At 46.2% G+C, this 20,312-nt stretch overlaps 1 protein-coding gene across 5 annotated transcripts in view; it reads right to left on the bottom strand.

Moving 5' to 3' along the window:
- The window catches only part of RPH3A (rabphilin 3A), a 331,956-nt gene that overhangs the window by 31,460 nt on the left and 280,184 nt on the right, over positions 1-20,312 (bottom strand). For all 5 annotated transcript variants that reach the window (XM_023203847.1, XM_023203865.1, XM_023203858.2 and 2 more), the window contains 5 exons: positions 5,035-5,164; positions 3,716-3,799; positions 1,958-2,123; positions 726-764; positions 484-630 (listed from right to left, as the gene is read on the bottom strand). In XM_023203847.1, coding sequence (XP_023059615.1) covers positions 484-630; positions 726-764; positions 1,958-2,123; positions 3,716-3,799; positions 5,035-5,164 — 566 coding nt within the window. The remainder of the gene's footprint in view (positions 1-483; positions 631-725; positions 765-1,957; positions 2,124-3,715; positions 3,800-5,034; positions 5,165-20,312) is intronic.

Below are 20,312 nucleotides of genomic sequence, written 5' to 3'. Positions count from 1 at the left end.
GCCAAATAAACCCACCATGAGTGAGGCCAGAAATGTGAGGTACCCAATATGAGCACCTGTCAGTGACATCCTGGCCATGCTGACCTATGCCATATGCCCAGACAGCAGAGGCCACTGCCAAGGGTAGACTGGGAGAGATCTTTGAGAGTGAAGCATCCTTACTTTGTTCAAAGCCTAAGGGCATTTTTCCCCCAGGTTTTTTTTTTTTTTTTTTTTTTTTTTTTTTTGAGGCAGGGACAAAAAAATCATGTTTTCTAACATATGGTATTACATCAAGAAAAGGATCTAACCAAAATTATGGATGTCTAGAGCCAGAATTGTTTCCTCTACTGTAGACTAGAACCAGTATCTAGAATAGAACATGGCACACAGTAGGTACTCAGTAAGTGCTGCCTAAGTAGATGAATAAAAACACAGTCCCCCTCATTCTTTTTGAGTCTCCCTATCCAGAGAACTGTCTCTGGATTTGCCCATCTTGCTCACCTGCTGGGCTCCGGCTGGAGTCTCCAGCACCTCCGCTGTGGTCCCAGCTCTCTGAATCCCGGCTAGATGAGCCCATTCGTGCCTCGGAGGCCCTGCGCACGGGAGGCCCATAGCTTCCTCGCCCGGGAGCAGAGGCCGGGTCAGGGCCTGGAAAGAAGAGCATGAATTGAATGGAGAAAGGGCATCGAGGGAATTAGGTCAATTCCTGTCTCAAATGACAAAACAGTGTCAGCAGAACCCACCTGTCTTCTGACCTGGGCCCCTCCTATCTTCACTGTCACCTGGAGAAAGAAAACACAAATTATGAGGATTACTGGTTTTCTGGTGTCTGGAAAACCAGAACTTAAGAAGCCTACAAAGGGGTTCATTGACTATTGCCCAAGAATATGTTTCAAAAATTAAGTCTTCCTCCCAACTTCCCCTTGATCTAGCTCCTGTTTACAATTTCACATTTTTTTTTTGCATGCATAAACACATAGGAGCATACACAGGCTTTATAAAGAATAATTATGCTATACAACCTCTTCAGCCTAGAAGAACTAGGAAGAAGGAATCTTTTAGTGGTGAAAACTGGGGACTCCTCAGGAATGCAATATATGTTGACAATTTGGTGATTCTCTGTAAGCAGTAGAAATTGCTCATGCCTTGTCAGGAAGAAAACATTTGTTGAATGCCTTTTAGGTGGCAGGCATTGTGCTAAGTACCTTGGTAAGTTATCTTATGAAAAATGCAGATGGACACTTCAATATTTGAAACCTTCAACTATACCCTTCCTTTCAGAAGCACTGCCTGCACTCAATCTGGAATTGTCATTTAGTCCAGATTTTATCACTTAGTGTCAATTGAAATTATCACAAGGGCTTTATCTGGTCAGTCCTAGTGGTCTAGTCCAACTAAAATATATTTTTACTATGGTTGTTTTTTAAAATTTTTACTGTTTTGCTTCTCCCTCTTAATCATTTTAATAATTAATCATAATACTTGGATAAGAGTGATAATGTCAATAGTAGCAATTTGATAGCAGCAATTTTCTTTTACTGATTTCCTTCTATTTATCTTTCACTTTTAATTAGTCCAAGTCAGACTTGCTTATGGATAGTAGGAGAAATATTAGGGTCCACGAAGGCCTTCTCAGCAAGCCAAGTATTCTCCTAGGCTCCAGTGTGATCTTCGTGGTGAGAGTCTCTCTCAGTTCCTAATTTTAATTTCTACCTCTTGTACACTAGGTATTCCACCAGGGATGAGAGCGAAGCCTCTGGGCAGCGTGGCATTGCTGGAGAGTTCCCTGTGCTATCCTCTTGATAAGAATTTATGGTGAACTATGAAGGAGATATAGAAGTCCTAGAACCAAGTCCAGAAGCTGACCGTCCAACAACTGGATGGAAACACAGACATGATGTCAGGCCATCCCTCAGGTAAACCAGTTGGCTAAGATCTGTCCTTGGTCCTGAAAGAAGCACCTGCTTTGTCCTACCTCGAGCTGGAGGCCGGGCCGGGTGCTTGGGCTCAGGAGCAGGCTGTTCAGGGGCAGCAGGCTCACTGACAGGCTGCTGGGGCTTGGTCTTCTTTATAGGCATAGGCTGTGGGAGGACCTGTTTGGGGAAGCCTTTGAAGAACCATGCTCCAGAACGCTTCCACACCTGGGGAGGAGAGACAGGGATTGAAGATGTGGCAGCCAAGCACTGTTGCTCTTACCTTCATGAGTGCCCATTTTTATCTTTCCTCTTCATCCAAAGCACACTGACACAATAGCCAGCACACTTTTTTTACTACTACAGAGCCCTGCACAATTCATACTTATTCAGTCCATCCACCCTGAACACTCAGTAGAAAGGGCTTGAGTTTACCCATGCAGAAAGTGGAGTTTGGATGGAGAAAATGGAATATCCAAAATCTTAAGGATGGGTCCAACAGTACACAGCCAGGGAATGGAAAAACAAGGGCTCAACTCCAAGTCTTCCATCTCTTAAATGTGGCATGCTCTCCACTACACTGGTTGTTGTAAACCGGGTGATCTATCTACAACTTCCCCGAGACCTCTGGCCTTTCTCCTGGCCCTGTGGGTCAGGACAGAGCAGCACACCTAGGATGGCGTGTGAAACATCTTCCATTGCCCAGTCAGATTCATTCTCCACCCTGCTCTGTGCCCCAGGAGGCTGACCAGTATGTATTGCACTAACTGGACTCCACGAAATAAACCTTGACCTCTGTCTTCAGGTTTATTTGGTCAAGGAGAGCACCATGGATTACAAAAAAGCCTCTTGAAAGCTTGGATTGCTGAAGAGTTCTCCAGACAAATAAAGAGTTTGAGTTAAGAGGAGGGTGGGACTATGGTATTTATTTCCTTGGCTCCCCACAACCCACCACTAGTTGGACAATGACTGAATTCCTGTTAGGCTACACCTATCTTCCAGTCTGGTAACCACTCCCTCCTCTATCTCTTCAGTCTTAGGAGGGGAAACAGCAACCCTGTTTTTGCTGGTGCTAGGGGTGACTCGTCAACCCTTGCTGATTCCTCTTAGCTCTGCCTGGACCTTTGTCAATAACACCTTCATCAAGCCCTGGATTAACCTACTGAAGTGTGCCAATGCTTTCCTGCCAGGCCCCTGACAGATACTGAGGAGAACATGGTTATTGAAACATGGTCTCAAAGGCAGGACTCTGCAGCAGTGGGCGGGGGATGAAGAAATTGGGAGAAGGAGAAAGGACTTAATTGGGGTAAGATGAGTAAGAAGCAGAACTGGGGAAGAGAAGGATGCCATGGGAGAAAGAAAGAGGGAAGTAAAGAGAAATTGCTGAAAAAAGGGTGTGAAGATATGAGAAACAACAAAATGAGGAAAAGGGAGAAAAAAGCATAAGGATTAGAGGAAGAAAAGAGCTCAAACAAGAGGAGAGTATGAGAAAAGAAAAAAATGGAAATAAGAAATGGAAGAGAGACACAGAAAGGAAAGATGTTGGGAGAGGAAGACTCATAAGACTCAGAGAAATGGGGTCAAAGAAAGAACAGAGGCCAGAGGGCAATGAACAGAGAGGGAAGAAGAGAGGATGGGAAGGAAGAAAAAAAAGTCATAGAAGCAGAGGAGGAGAAAAGAAATTCCTCCAAATAGTGTGAGGTTGTTCTGTCAATGTTCACTGCTGAGCTGGCTCCTTTCATACCAACCTCCTAAGGCACCTCTTAAGCTGGCCAAGAAAGGAGGGTGATCTAGGCACCAGATGGGACCAGGGCACTCACCTCCCTCTGCTCAATGCAGATTTTGCAGAGCCACACAGAATGCAGGCGGTTGTTGGTCTCCACTCCACACTTGGTGCAGACATTCTGTGGATGAAACACAGGCAACACACTCAGATGAGCCATGCTCATGGGAGGCACGGCAATGTTGCCCCCCGCTTTCTCTTGGTGGATGTAAAGAGGAAGAACTTGCCTCCATTTCTCACACTTCCTTCCACGAGCAAGGCCAGTTAGAATAAAACTCCAATTTTGAGTCTTACTTCCAATAACAAGAACTTGAGTCATTCCTAAGCACTGGATGAAGGAATTCTCTAAATGTCCCTATGGGATCTGAATTTTCATCATCCACACAGGGGAAATCACTGACATACTTTTTTCTAAAGACGAATGACCATATATCCATTTCGTGTCTTACTTTATTCCCTCTTTATTTCCAAAATGGACCTGACACAACCTAGACTATGACTAGAAGTTTAACTCCCCAAGGAGAAGAAAGTTATCTGAGAAAATGCCCCATGACTGTGTGATAGAATACTACCCTTTTTATTGAATTTCCTGGAAGTTAAGACAATTAGGAAAATTTAATGGGTCATGAAATTCTCACTTTTGAGTTGACTGGCAAGTTTTTCAGAATAGATAAACTCTTCCCAAGATTTCATTCTACATGTCAAATGTGACATCAAGCTGGAGATGATGACATTATAGATGTCTCCAGCTGGGTTGTTCAACTGAACTCTTGGAGTCCAGCAGACCCCAGGACAGTTGTATCATTGCTCCCAAACTGTCAAGTGCAGACAGTTTAAGGAAAGGTTAGAGGGTGAACAGAGTTCAGAAAGACTCCCCTTTGAGAACAAATGCTTAGGAAGCTAAATGATTCTAACTTGGCTAAACAGAGGCTTTCTAAGTTTCTTGTATCATAACCCAGGATACGAGAAAACTGAAAGCATTCCACATACACACAAGTATAAACATGTGCTTAGCATGCTCTTTAAACTGACACATAACTTGCTAAGGTATAACTAGGATACCTGCAGTCTCAATCATAGCTCATGTCCTGCCACAGGCTCCCTAGTTCACCCTGGATGGAGCTCAGCTCTAAGAGACAGAAGGATCAGAGTGGCTTCCCGGGAGGAACCAGGATCAGGGTTACCTTGGAAGACAGTAGGGCATGGAAGCATCCCAGAAAAAAACCGTGTCCTGGCAAGTGATCTTCAGGATCCAAGTTCCACCCCACAAGACCCAGTGACCCCTACAGCTGGAGCCTAGGACTTTCCCCTCTGCAGGTGCTGCACAGGGAAGAAGGGATAAGAGGATGATGGTACCTTCTTACAGTCCTCACATACTACACAGGCAGAGCCCAGCATCCCCAGCTGTTCTCCACACAGTATGCAGCGGTTCACCCCATCCCCAGCCACGTTCTTCCTCATGTTTTCCAGGCGGTCCACCAGGCGCCTGGAAGCAGAGACAAGGTAAATAAGGACCTTGTAGGACTGGGGACCACCAGCATACCCCACAGTGTCAGGTTTGTGGTTTTCACCTTCTTTGAGTCATACGCTCTTCTGCATCTGATGACAGTTGTAAACTCTTCCCCAGGAAAAGGAACATGCACATAAAATTCTGACACATTTTCAGAATACCAAAGACCCCTTCCCACACCCCTCAAAGTCCCATCTGTTCTACTGACTTTGGATTAAGAACCTTATCTAGTCCTTTCTATCTCCTGTCACCTCCTCCCAGAAACTGCCTTCTGAGTGCTAGATTTATTTAGATCTATTTATCTGTCTCCATGATGCCTTCACTTGGATGTCTTCACAGGCATCTCAAACTTGTGCTTTCAAACTCAACTTTTCATCTTGGCTGCTCTCCATCCCCAGCTCCAGCAAACCTGCCTCCCAGTCTTGGGAAATGTCGCCACCATCTACATACTTGCTCAAACCAGAAACTCTGTGGGGGGCCTTCCTTGACCCCCTCCTCTCCTGACATTCAGTGACCCAATCAAATTCTTGGGCCCCACCCCAGCCCAACTGAATTAGAAATTCTGCCCCGAAATTGTCAAGTGCAGACAGTTTAAGGAAAGGGTAGAGGGTGAACAGAACCCAGGAAGGCTCCCCTTTGAAAATGAATGCCCTGGAAGCTAAACAATCATTCTAATTTGGCTGGATAGAGGTCCAGCAATCTGTATTTTATGAGTCCTCCAAGGTATCCTGATGCATGCTCAAGAATGGCTTTGAGAATCATTGCTCTAGTTACACTGATCTTTCAGTTTCAGTTCTGTCTACTTTAGCATCAGAGCACATTCAGTTCCTTGTGCCTGGAACAAACACACACACACACATTTGTGATCTGTCTCTCTCTGTTGCATGCACACACACTTTTATATTTTCCCTGCCTAGAGTGTCCTCATTTTTTTTTTTTTTTTTGAGACAGAGTCTCACTCTGTCACCCAAGCTGGAGTGCAGTGGCATGAACTCGGCTCTCTGCAACCTCTGCCTCCCAGGTTCAAGCAATTCTCCTGCCTCAGCCTCCCAGGTAGCTGGGACTACAGGCACACACGGCCACACTGGGCTAATTTTTGTATTTTTAGTAGAGACGGAGTTTCACCATGTTGGTCAGGATGGTCTTGGTCTCCTGACCTTGTGATCCGCCTGCCTCGGCCTCCCAAAGTGCTAGGATTACAGGCGTGAGCCACCGCACCTGGTCCAAGTGTCCTCATTCTTTAGAATAGCACTCCCTCTTGAAAGCCTCCTCAGACTACCAATTTTATCCACTCTACTAGCAAACTGGTACTTCCTCATAGCATTAGTTACCTTTGGAATTAACTACAGGGATTATCTGCATTAAGTAATTAGCTGATTGTGAAATAATCTCTGGTTTGTTGCAGGGCTATGAGTTCCCCGGGCCAGGCACCTTGTCTGTTCTGTTCCCTGCTGTGTGCCCAGTGCTGGATCAGTGCCTAGGCTGTAGTGAGGATTTGTATATGCTGGTTGAATCAATGAATGAATGAATAAGAGCAGCTCACTCCCCACACGTGTATCTAGCAAAAGTAAGCGCCTTGAGTATCAAGCCATGCATAATAACAGCTTACAATTCGGTGGTACTCACTATATGCTTAGCATGGCATGAAGTGCATTGCCACCCACTTCCAGGAGGGAGGCACTACTATTTATGCCATTTTCCAGGTGAAGAAAGTGGCACAGGGAAGCTAAATGACTTACCCAAGGTCACACAGCTAGGAAGCGGCAGAGCCAAAACTAGAACTCATAACTGGACTTGGTGGCTCACGCCTGTAATCCCAGCACTTTGGGAGGCCAAGGTGGGTGGATCACCTGAGGCCAGGAGTTTGAGACCAGGCTGACCAACATGGTGAAACTCCATCTCTACTAAAAATACAAAAAAATTAGCTGGGTGTGGTAGTGTGCATCTGTAGTCCGAGCTACTCAAGAGGCTGAGGCAGGAGAACTGCTTGGACCCAGGAGGCGGAGGTTGCAGTGAGCCAAGATGGCGCCACTGCACTCCAGCCTGGGTGACAGAGTAAGACTCTGTCTCAAACAACAACAACAACAAAAAACCCCCTAGAACACATGTCTCATATGCATGACCCCAGCACTTCTTAAGTTTAATGTGCACGCAGATGACACGGGGACCTGTTAAAATGCAGATTCTGAAACACCAGGTCTGAGGTGGGGCCTGAGGTGCTACATTTCTAGAAAGCTCCCAGGTGGTGCCACATGATGCCACTGGTTTCAGACCACACACTGAATGACGACTGTGGCATCCTGTTTCCACTTTGGCATTTTTTTGTGGGGGGAGGGGGTCACTTCCCACCAGCTTGAAGCCATCTCCTTGCCCATCCCTCAGATGAGGACTCCTTCTAGACACACAGCCAGTGAACCCAGATAGAGCTGGACCCCACCCACCCCTCCATGGGCTGGGTCCCAGTTGTGTACATACATGGCAGGGGAGAGCCGATGGGAGGGACTGGGGTATCACAGCACCCAGAGGGCCCCTGGTAGCCCTGCCTGGCAGGCACCTAATGCTGACTCTCCCCACGGCCCTTGTTGCTCTTGCCACACCCTCAGAGTGCTCTGAGTTACAATGCTATAAATAGCAGCTTCTCCCTTTGTGTTCCATTCGAGAGAGGTGCTGCCCTGCCCAATGAAGAGGCAAAGGCAGCCTGCAGGCTCTGGAGCCTCCGCTGTGACCCAGATTGCACAGAACCACTTGAGGAGGCAGGATGCGCAGAGCTGAAGGCAGCACGCTCTTCTTGATTCTTCCTCATTTCCCCCCCACCCACCCCATCTTCCCTAAAAGTTATTTCTATAGGATGATGGGAGTGGGCAGGAACCAGGAACAAGCTCCCAGTCCATGGTCTCAGAACTCCTGTAATAATAGTAGCTGGTGTTTACTGAGCACTTACTATGGGCCAGGCACAGACTTTTATTTAAATTTTATTTTCTCATTTTATTTATGTAGTATTACTATTATTTTTAGAGATAGGGCCTTGCTGTGTCACCCAGGCCAGAGTGCAATGGTGTGATCACAGCTTACTGCAGCACTAACCTCCTGACTTCAAGTAGTCCTCCTGCCTCAGCCTCCCAAGTAGCTGAGCTGGGACTACAGGCATGCACCACCATGCCTGGCTAATGGTTTTTTTTTTTTTTTTGACTGAGTCTCACTCTGTGGCCCAGGCTGGAGTGCAGGGGTATGATCTCGCATGCCTGGCTAATTAAAAAAAAAATTTGTAGAGATGGGGTCTCACTATGTTGCTTAGGCTGGTCTCAAACTCATGGCCTCATGATCCTCTTGCCTTAGCTTCCCAAAGCATTGGGATTACAGATGTGAGCCCTCCACAGGGATTTTCTTAATGACTCCTCCCAGTCACACTAGAAGCTAAGGATTACTTTTGTTTCCATTTACTACATGAGAAAACTGAGACACAGAAAGGTTAAGTGGTTTATGCCAGTTACACAGCTAAGAAGTGGTGAAAGCTGGGACTCAGACCCAGGCAGTCGGCTCCCAAGTCCCTGTTCTTAGCTGCTACACCATGCTGCTGTGCACACAGCCATGTGCCATGTAGAGCCATGGGGATTGCCTTGAACAGGCCAACCTCCACCCTGCTCGATTTCCCTGCCTTTCCCTCACCAAAGGCCCCTCAATCATTAGTAAGCACCAAGCTGCACATATGCAGTTACCCTGGCTGGTTCCAGCCCATCCACCTCTCACTGTCCCAGGTTGGGACAAGATACCCAACCAATGCTCCATCACTGTGTTTCCCCAAAGAACCCTCAACATGCAGTTGACAAATCTTGATTTTAGCCTGGGCTTTTGCCTCTCTGGACTTGTTTCCTCATCTGGAAAATAGGAGGCATTGGGTTGCATCGGTGGTCATCAAACTGTGCCTCATGGTACCCTGAGGATTTCATAGAGCCAATTCAGGGGCCAACCTCTGTGGCAGCATGGTGGGAGAAAATTTGAGGGGTTACCACACCTCATTCCATACAGAGCATATCTGCATTGATCTCTTTTGTTTGTTTGGGCTGTTGAATTAGATTTCCTTTAGCAAGTTGGTTCCAGGGTTTTAAAAAAACAGTTTGAAGTTGACTAGAGCTGTTAAACGTCAGGATGCCTTTCAATGCCATAGAATTATAAAATTTTACGAGACAATGAAGTGGGCTCATGGAGGCAGGGGATGGAAGTTACATGGGGACATTTTTCTTATACACAGTTGCTCCCAACTATTTTCACCTTCATCAACTGCCTTAGTCAGAAAATAGATTGTGTTCTTCTCACTCTACCATTGGGGTCTCAGAGCACAGAGAGAGTGGGCCGCTTGCCTGGGTCACTCAGCCACAGCTAGAATCTAGTTCTCTGCTTCAGTCAATCATCTTTGCTTTCCATGAATCCCCACAGCCTCCTGCCTCAAGTCAAGCTCTGCCAAAGCAGCTCAGGAAGAGGGCGTGGGACAAATCCAATTCTAAACCACATTGTGCTTTAAGGAAACTTAAAGGGGTTTTCTGCCTCTTCCTGGAAAATGAAGGCTGTGGACTTGCCTGTCACTTACAAACCCACACTGCAGCCTCCCCACCTAGTGCCTGTCCTTTCACCATTAACTCCTGGATGCCAAAAGGCCTCATGAACGCACGTATTCAGGGAGTGTCTCATTAGCTCCTATTAGCAGCAGCAAACGGCACAGAAATGCAACAGAACTAGGATCATTACTCAAATGTCTCAGCTGAGGGACCCTCATTATCCATGAATTTAGTACAGACCAATAAAGAGGATGCATGTGAGGTGGGAACACACAAATCCTCCTTCTCCCTCAGAAGATCAGGAATGAGCAGGGAGCTTCCTGCATCCTGCCTGTTAGGGCACCCTGCTGCCTCAAATGCTGGAGCCACAAAATGGAACACCTCAACAGCCTAAGACTTTAAACTAGGAAATAAAACTTTGCAAGAAGCCAAGTCAAAATTGGGTCATGGTGGACCATGTGTCACAAGTGGGTCTTTATCCTGGTGATAAAACATTTCAGCATCTTCACCCCAGAAGAAAGATGTTTTTACCAGTCTTGGCAGGGAAGCCCTAGATGTGTATGGGAGACGCTCTCTACCCTCACTGCATGTCAATCAGCCAGCATTAAGAAAAACACCAGTGCTCGGCCCTGACTCTAAACCTTCTCAGCTATGGGTCTAATTCTGCCTGGATATCAGTATTTAAGCATGAAGTCCTGTTGAGAACCACTGTGTGGGGGGAATGTTCCCAAAATGTATGGTATATCTAGATCACCTGGGGAGAATGTTCAATATTCAGAGAATAATTCTATGGGGTTGGGGGAGGCCTGGGAACCTGCATTTTAAAGCGGCTCCCTGTTTGAGTCTGCTGGTGAATTCCTGGCTACACTTAAAGAAATATGAAAGGAGGTGGTGAGGCACATCCCATGGAAATATGTTCTTCTTGCTGTGTTAAGTGGGAAAAAAACAAAAACCCAGAGTGCAGGATTGTGAACAGGGTGTGAGTTTGGGTTTGAAACGTGCTCACCTGAATATCTCCATTGTGTGCACTCAAATATGTATAGATACATCAGGAAGGAAAGACATCAAGATATTCACAGCGATTATCACCAGGTAATGAGGGGTTATGGATAATTTTCACTTCCCTCTTTAATGCACCCAACTCGCTGGACTCCTCTATACTCTCCTGACTTTCTTAAAATGAGCATGTATTACTTTTACATCAGAGAAGAAAGTGCATTTTTGAAGATGGAGATCATGTGGCCAACGGTTAAAAGACATGGGTTTGAATCCTACCTCTTTTCCAGTCAACGACCTTGAAAAAACCTCTTCTAATAAGAGAGGTTAGAAGAGCTGCAGCTCAAGTTTCCTCTCATGTGCAGCATTCTGAATTCTCAGATCCTGAGAGAGAAACACTGAGATTTCTCCTTTTTTTGAAATGGAAGGACCCTTGATGACTAAGAGTAGACCTTGTCTGCATTGGCTGCCTGGTGTTATTTGCCTGCCTGGTTTTGTTTACCTGTCTAATGTCTCCATCCCTTTCTCTCACATTAAGTGCCCAATTAGCTGAACCCTGTAAGTGGCTGACACTCACTACTATGTCTTTACATGCCTGATTAACTTTATGATGACTACTCACACCTGGCATCCTGAGAACATCCATCACCAGGCTGGGTGCTTAAGGTGAGCTGTTGGTTACTCAGTGAAGTTGGGCGGGCACATCCCAATTCCCAGGATGCTCCCAGAGGCACCAGGAGTATGTAGGAGTATGTCCCCTCCTCTGGGCACCAATGGATGGCCTCTGGAGGTGGTGGGAAGCAGGTTCCCAACTTGGTCTGGCCTTGCCATCCCAATGGAGGCAGATGGGCTATTCATTCACTTGACAAACATTTATAGAGCACCTGCTATGTGCCAAGTAGACAGTGAGGATGCAACGGTAGCAAAACAACAAGATCACTGCCTTCATGGAGCTGGTGTTCAAGTGAGAGATCAGACATTGTTTAAAAAATCACGTGGCTGGGTGCAGTGACTCACGCCTGTAATCCCAGCACTTTGGGAGGCCGAGGTGGGCATATCATGTCAGGAGATCAAGACCATCCTGGCTAACATGGTGAAACCCTGTCTCTACTAAAGATACAAAAAAAAAAAAAAAAAATTAGCCAGGCGTGGTGGCGGGCGCCTGTAGTCCCAGCTACTTGGGAGGCTGAGGCAGGAGAATGGCGTGAACCCGGGAGGCAGGGCTTGCAGTGAGCCAAGACTGCGCCACTGCACTCCAGCCTGGACGACAGAGCAAGACTCCATCTCAAAAAAAAAAAAAAAAATCATGCAAATTGCCATAATCATCATAAGTCACCTGAAGGACAAGTATGAGCAGCTCTGAGAACTCACAAGAGAGAGACAGGAACAGTCAGGACGGGTCCTCAGAGGAACCAAGGAATAGCATATGCGAAGGAAGTGAGAGGTGCTCAGCATGGCTGGGAGGCTGAATGGTGGGAGATGAGGCTGGAGAGATGGCAGGGACCACTCCATGCAGGGTCTTTTATTGAAGAGTGATGGGATAGCATGCAAGGGCTTTCAGTGGAGGAGACTCAACTTCCCACCCCGCCCTTTTTTTTTTTTTTTTGAGACAGGGTCTAGCTCTGTCACCCGGGCTGGAGTGCAGTGGCTTGATCATAGCTCACTGCAGCCTCAAACTCCTGGGCTCAAGCAATCTTCCCACCTCAGCCTTTCAAGTAGCTGTGACTACAGGTGCATGCCACTACGTCCGGCTATTATTTTTTATTTTTTATAGAGATGAGGTCTCACTATATTGCTTAGGCTCGTCTTGAATTCCTGGGCTCAATCAAGCAATCTTCCCACCAAAGCCTCCCAAAGTGCTGGGATTACAGGTATTAGATACCACGCCCAGCCCCATATAGAGACAACACTTGAACAAATGAATGGAGCCCTTGGGAGGCTTGGTGCAGTGAGAGTTTCAGATGCTGCAGCTGTTCCAGGTGGAATGAAGCAAGCAGGTTTCTGGTCTTTCTCCACACATGGAGCTGAGCAGGTCCTTTGAAACTACAAGGTTGCTCCAAATGGGTCTAACTCAATGGTGGTAAAAGAGCATATCAGAAGGAGGGCCACAAAATGCCACTGCATGCCAGCAGGTTTCAAGGAATCACTCGCTGTATTAGCTTTCTGTGGCTGCTGGAATGAACTATCACGATTTAGGGGCTTAGACCATATACATTTATCTTAGCAGCTCTAGAGGTTAAGACTAAAGTCGAGGCGTTGACAGGGCTTCATTCCTTCTGGAGGCTCTAGGAGAGCATCTGTTCCCGGGCCATTTCCAGTTTCTAGAAGTCAGCCACATTCTTTGGCTCATGGCCCCTTCCTCCATTTTCAAAACCAACAGTAGGGCATCTTTTAATCTCTCCGTGACTCTGATCTTCCTGTTCCCTCTCACAGGAAACCCTTGTGATGACATGGGGTCCACCTGGATAATCCAGGATAATCTCCCCATCTCAAGTTTCACAACTATCACATCTGCAAAGACCCTTTTGCCAATGGAGGTAACATACGCACAAGCTCCAGGGATTGGAATGTGGACATTTTTCAGGAGGCCATTGTTTTGCCTGCCACAACCACATTTTTGCCCCATCAAGTCACTCAGAACCTGATTTGGGTCTGAAACCAACTTTAGCCCTCCTCTGCAGAACAATTCCTCCCTGACTGGCTGTGGATGTCAGACAAGTCGAGCTTTTGACTCTGTGAGGTTCCAATCGCTTTCTTCAGGTATTTACATGCAGCCCCAAGAAAGTGTAGACTCCCTATACACAGGCATGCCAACGCAGACACACACACACACACCCCTGCAGACGTGCACACTTTCAGGATTTAGTAGTAGGACGCAGTTATGATGCAGGGGTTGGGGTGCCAATTCTGGAGTGAGCTTGCCTGGCCCATATCTGGACTTTGCCACTTCCTAGCTCAGTGACCTCAGGAAAGCTACTTAATCTTTCTGAGCTTCAATTTCTTTACCTGTAAATTAGGGAAAACAAAGCCCTTACCTCTTAGGATTGTTGCAAAGGTAAAATGAGATAGTTTTTTTTAGTTTGTAAAATGCCCAGAACATGGTAACGATTCAGTAATGGTTGCTGCTAATTATTTATTCTGGAAATTTGTGGGTTTTATACATCCCGGTACTCACATTTTTTCTGGGTATCCAGGATGCTATCATCTGCCTGTGAAATCTGTCTTTTTAAAGCTTTTAAAGGGGGCTGCATTGATTAGAAATTTACAGGACTCAAGTGCCTATCACCAAACACACCCATACACACACAGACACACAGATGACACATGCGCCCACACATATACACCCACAGGCACGCCTGTAGAGGCACGTGTACATACGGCTATGAGCATGCATGCACATACACACACACACACGCACATGTATTAGAACCTACATGCAAGAATACACGTTTACATGCATGTCTGCATACACTGTGCTCTTGCAGAGAGATCAGATCCAATCAGCTGCCTTCTTCGAGTAAGGCCGTAAGCCCAGTGGAGGACCGACCTCTGCTTATTTCTGATGCTCAACCTCCCACAAAAAGCCCCAAACTGACCTCAGAAACTTTCAAGTAACTACTTTTGAGCTTTCCTGTACTGCTGCAACATCTTGATGAATGTTGAGGAAAAGGTTAAAGGATGTACAATTGTACCAGAAAGTAGGCTTCATGTGGTGTGCAGCAGAGCCTGGAAAAGACACCCTGCACCCTGCTTACCCCAGTGTGATGGGTTTATGTGCCAATCTCTGAATCAGCAGAGGAAATGGCTAAAAGCTGAGGTTCCACCAACTCATGGGATGGAGCCAGAGCAGCTGCCTTTAGAAGCAGTAGTTGACCACGATTTCACCATTCAGAAAAACGCAGCAAAGTGGGAGAATGGGTACGATGTCATGTTGTCCCTCTCTGTCTCTCTCTGATCTTTGCCTCTTTCTCAGTCTCTCTCTCTCTCTCTTTCACACACACACACATACACACACCCCCCACACACACACCACACACCACACCACACACCACACCATCAATTCCAGAATCCCTGCTCGCTCTTCACCTCACCCTAATTGCCAAGTAGGGGGATATTACTGTTGAGTTTATTAAAGTTGGCACTTTCTGAAGTCAAAATTGGACCATCTGCTGTGAGTGGGGAAATGGCTGCTCTGACGGGGGCTGGCCTGAGGCTGTAATGCCAGGGTCTCTCAGGAACCTGTCCTTAAATGACTGAGCTGCTCCGTCAGGAAGCCACATGCTGGCATGCAGGGCGTGTGCATTTCAGACTCATTAATTCTCCCTGTTGTTTGTTTCTGTCACCGCCTGGGGAGCCCTAGATCTCAATCTGTCTCCTTGAGGGATTGGTGAATGGGATTCCTGCCTGGGCCTCAGCACTTTGGGGAAGGAGGTCACCTCGGTTCAGAGTTGGAGACGAGGGAGCCGAGAAAGACCACTGGAGGGCTCAGCTGGGCTAGTGCAGTCCATGCTGGGCAAGGTGCTGTGTCATGACAAACCCAGGAACAGCAATAGTTGTGGTTGCTGTTTCGGAGTGTTTACTGTGCCAGGTGCTGTGCTAAGTACTCGATATGCATTGTTTTCCTTAAGCCATCAACAATCTGGGAGAGAAGCTCTATTATTCACTCCCATTTTACAGATGGGGAAACCAAGGCACACAGAGGGGAACTCACTTGCCCAAGTGTACACAGCTCAAGAGTGGAAGAACTGGATCTGGAAGTTAGGTCCAGCTGCCTAGATGCTAGAATGACATCTTTGTTTCATGTCAGTGCTTTGGTTGGGGTTCTTTCTGACCCCTCTCCCTGCTCTTTCCTGTCATGAAAAATAGAGTTGGGAGAATGTGGTGCTGAGGCCTGAAGGGGCCAAGGGTCACTGTGGTAAAGAGGAACAAACTGTTCAACTGAATGAAGAAACATATGAAACGATCAATTAACTTCAATAAATGTTTGAGATACCCTGTAATTACTGACTTCTCTGAATCCCCGAAATCGTCCATCAGTTGCCTTTCCCACCTGTACTCCCCAAAGCAATAGGATAAAGTGGAAAGACAAATTCAAGTTCAAAGTCTGGTTTGGCCACATAAAGGCTGTGTGCCTCTGGGCAAGTGGCTTAACTTCCCTGAGCTTTGGTTTACTCAGCTGTAAAGCAGAGATGATTGTCTGTCTCTCAGCGAGGACATTATGAGGATTAAAGGAAATATGTGATATTTGAAAGTTCCTAGCACAGGGCTTGGAGATAAATGTCTGTTTCTCTATGGAATAGCAGAATAGGAGCCCAATCCTGGAGCCAGCCAGCCTGGATTTATAATCCCAGTCCCACCACGTATTAACTGTGTGACTCTGGGCAATCTGCTAAACCTCTCTGTTCTTCAGTTTCCTCATCTGTGAAATGGGAATGATTGTAATATATTCTATTGCATAGGATTCCTGTGAAGATTACATAAATGAATCTACATAAAGCTCTGAGCACAGTGCTGGCACATGATGCCCATAAAAGCGGTTTCTTATGATTATTTTGCTAGAAGTTGAGTATGATTGCAAGAAAAATCGCAGTCCATTTCCTCTCCCATTCCTTCTCCACCAACAAAAGGGCTAGAGCAGTGGTTCTCAACAGGGGGTGACTTTGTCCCTCGGGGGCATTGAGCAGTGTCTGGACACATTTTCAGTTGTTGCAACTGGGTAGGGAGTTAAACCAGGCATCTTAGTGGGTAGAGATCAGAGATGCTGCTGAACAGTCTACAATGCACAGAACAGCCCCCACGCAAAGGATTATCTGTCCCAAAACATAAACAGTGCTGAACTTGAGAAGCCCTGGGCTAGAGGGATTTGAAGACTACGCCGTCCAGCGTCCCATTTTACAGACGAGGTCAGGGAGGCCATGAGGGAGGCCGTAAGGGTAAAGTGATTTGATAAGCATCTTAGTTGGGTTTATGGTTCACTTAGTATACATTATTCATTCAACATATATTTGTTCTCTCTTTTATGGCAGGCATCGAGCTAATTAAGGAATCCAGAAAACTTCTATTTTGATCTTCTTTTTTTTTTTTTTTTAGACAGTCTTGCTCTGTCGCCCAGGCTGGAGTGCAGTGGTATGATCTAGGTGGCTCACTGAGACTTCTGCCTCCCAGGCTCAAGCAATTCTGCTGCCTCAGCCTCCCAAGTAAAAAAATCTTTGCTTTTGTATGAAAAAAGAAAAATTCCCCAAATGTCTTGATTGGGTTAAGTTACTTTCCTTAATGTGTTGCACGTCTTTTCTTTCTTTCTTTCTTTCTTTCTTTCTTTCTTTCTTTCTTTCTTTCTTTCTTTCTTTCTTCTTTCTTTCCTTCCTTCCTTCTTTCTTTCTCTTTCTTCCTTCCTTCCCTCCTTCCTTCCTTCCTTCCTTCCTTTTTTTTTTTTTTTGAGACAGAGTCTTGCTCTGTCACCCAGGCTGGAGTGCAGTGTCATGATCTCGGCTCACTGCCACCTCTGCCTCCTGAGTTAAATGATTCTCGTGCCTCAGCCTCCCGTGTAGCTGGAATTACAGGCATGAGCCACCACACTCAGCTAATTTTTGTATTTTTAGTAGAGATGGGATTTCACCATGTTGGCCAGACTGGTCTCAAACTCCTGGCCTCAATTGATACCCCCGCCTCGGCCTCCCAAAGTGCTGAGATTACAGGCATGAGCTACTATGCCCAACCATATTTTCATCTTACACAAACAGATTCTGTAACATGTTAGGGCTAGCTGGACATTGGAAAAAGCACTGGTCCAATCCCTGAGAAAACTTAGGTACTACTCAATAATTCCCAACACTGGGAGGTTCAGAGTCCCCCCAAGACTTGATGAAATCTATGTTTCTTGAGAAAAAAATGCACATAGACACATACATAAATATGTTGATATTATCAGAATGCCCCCAAGTCCCTGACTCCCATCCATAGAAGGTTTAAGACTTTAGGTTTAAATGTGGGAGAGGAGTTCTCCTTTAGAAAGAGGAGAGTATGACCTGGCTTATGGTCGGCTTGTCAAGTCATAGGACAGATGTCTGCCTAATTAGACGTAGCAAGTTCCAGGCATCATTATTCACTTCTCCCTCTGTCCATATTTTGCAAAAAATATGTGCCAAAAATACAGGGGAAGGTGGAATCAAGATGGGAAGGTGATAGGGGTGCGACAGATCCTGTCAACAAGAAGTCTCTCTGACTTCCTCCTCTATCACGGCGTCTGGATGCCAAGGTTAATGACAAATCCTAATTACTTTTTTGGGCCCATCTGTTTAAGGAAGCCGACCTCGAATGGAATCCACCCAGCTGCCAGTCCCTTCACAGGCAAGGTATGTGAGCAAATGCCTTTGAGAGGCTCTGGACAGAGAGAAACAGAGTAAGGATAAAGAGAGCCTTACCAATGCCAGGGAGAGAGGTGGAAATGCAAACCAATTTTGGAGGCAAATGTCTAACTCCAAACTTAATACATTCTAAAAGTCCTGTGAGTAACCTACGTGTGGCTTTGCAACTCACAATGGGGCCCTTTTATGCTCAGGAGAAGTACTCAGCAGCCACGTGTGTCTAGCCTGGCACCTCTGACCACTGCTGATAGGATGAGGGGTGGGCATCTAGGGCAAGCTAGGTCAATCAGAGTTCCTTCCCTGGGAATTTGGGATTGAGACTAAGAAGACCTATAAAAACTGGGAGGCTCTAGCTAGCATGGCTATATTTTCTAATATGTGGGATGAGAAGTAGGCCTTTCATGAGTCTAGGCTGTGTTCTTGTCCTCAGATCCCTGGAGATATGTATGAATCCTTATATTAAATTTCTCTTTCTGCATAATGGGATAAAGATAGCCACCAGTAATGCCTTCCTCCTCTGCATGCACAGGACAGTTATCACATAAGGAGATAGGATCTATTTCCTGTCCTCAATAGAAAGTGATACCTGCCAGTTCCAGACCTCACTGTTAAGAGACCAGGCAACACCTATCTTTGTTCCCTTGGGGTCCAACTGCCATGTAAAGGATCTCAGGCCAGACTAATGAATAAGGAAGGATGAAATGCAAAGAGAGGGGCTACCTGAAGAGCACCAAGGTACAGACAGGGGAGTAAAGCTTTCTTGTACATTCCAGCCCAACCCAACCACCGGCTGAATGCAGCTGAGTGAGCAAACCCAGCCCATGTCCTCTGGAACAGAAAACCTGCCCAGCAGAGCTCTGTCTGAATCCTTAACCCATAAAATCATGAAAAATAATACACTGTTTTGCTTTAAGCCACAAAGTTTTGGGTGGTTTGTTATATTGCAATAGATGACTGAAACAACCTAGCTGGAATTAGTTTCCTTTCTTGTAAGCAAAGTGTCCTAACTAATATAGAAAGTCTGTAGCAGTCGGGCATGCAAAATAAACTCTGAAATCCCACTTGGCACTTATATAAGAAATGTGGGGACAAAATGAGGTTGGTTAATGAGTTTCTCTTCTGGCCATCCTCTCTCCCTCCTGGGATGCTGAAGAGAACAGAGCTGGGTTGTGAGCTAAGTGGTGAGTGAAGATTTAGATTCCTCCTGGCAGAAGCACATGAGCTCCATAGAATGAAGCGGCTCTGGGTTGCTGTGCATGGCCTGGGGCTCCCTGCGGCAGCTAACTAACTCTTGCAAAACTGCCCCAGGGAGGCAATGCTTCCTGGGAAGCCTGAGGGCATTTCTCTCCTGGAACTCTCAGAACCACAGCAGCATGCAGACTAGCCCTGGCAGCTTTGGAAGGTACGGACAGGTTAATAAGAGCTGGAAATAATCATTGGGCCAGCACAGAAAGGGTTTCAGCTTCTAGTTCTCAAAGTGTCCCCTCCAAACATGAGTAATTAAAATTTCCATGCTCTGCAGAGCCTAGGAATTTGGGAACACATCTTCAGAAAAAACATCTGAGACATTTAAAGGCATAGTTCCAGGAATCAGCCAAATAGAGATTTGTACCTTGCCTGCATATGACCTTGGGCAAATAACCTAAGTTGGCTGAGCTTCAGTTTCCTCACCTGCAAAATGGGGATAATAATAGCTTACTTGACAGGGTTGAGAGGAGCAGTTAATGAGTTAATTCAAATGAAGTTTTTAGACATGGGCTTGGCACATAGTAAGTGCTTAATAAATGACACCCATCATGATGATTATTTATCATGTTTATTAACAGTGATTTCATAACTCTCTCAGACAGCTTTCACTCAGGTAATAAAAAAGAACATTCAGCATCATGGGGCTGATGTCCAGACCCAGTAAGGGACAGAGCTACATGGGAAATTTTAACATAGAAGGAGCTCATTTACTCTGAGAGGTACAGCCAGCAATAGGGTGTGAGGCCCCTCACCAGACACCCCCAAAATACTGTAGAGTCTGACCAGAAAGAATCCTGAGAAAGAGACTGAGTCATCTGATGGATGGGGAAACTGAGATTCCAAGAGCTCACTAACTGAGATCCGCATGTTCTGCAGTGGGAGCCCCAGTTAGCACCCCCATTTTCAGTTTGGCTCCGTGTCTGATGTTTCACTTGGCTTTCATCTGACTGCTCTCTGATCCCC

Source organism: Piliocolobus tephrosceles, chromosome 10, assembly GCF_002776525.5.
Source record: "Piliocolobus tephrosceles isolate RC106 chromosome 10, ASM277652v3, whole genome shotgun sequence".
NCBI classification, from domain to species: Eukaryota; Metazoa; Chordata; class Mammalia; order Primates; family Cercopithecidae; genus Piliocolobus; species Piliocolobus tephrosceles.
Note: the sequence above shows the minus strand (reverse complement) of the source record. Positions and strands in the feature narration are given on the sequence as shown.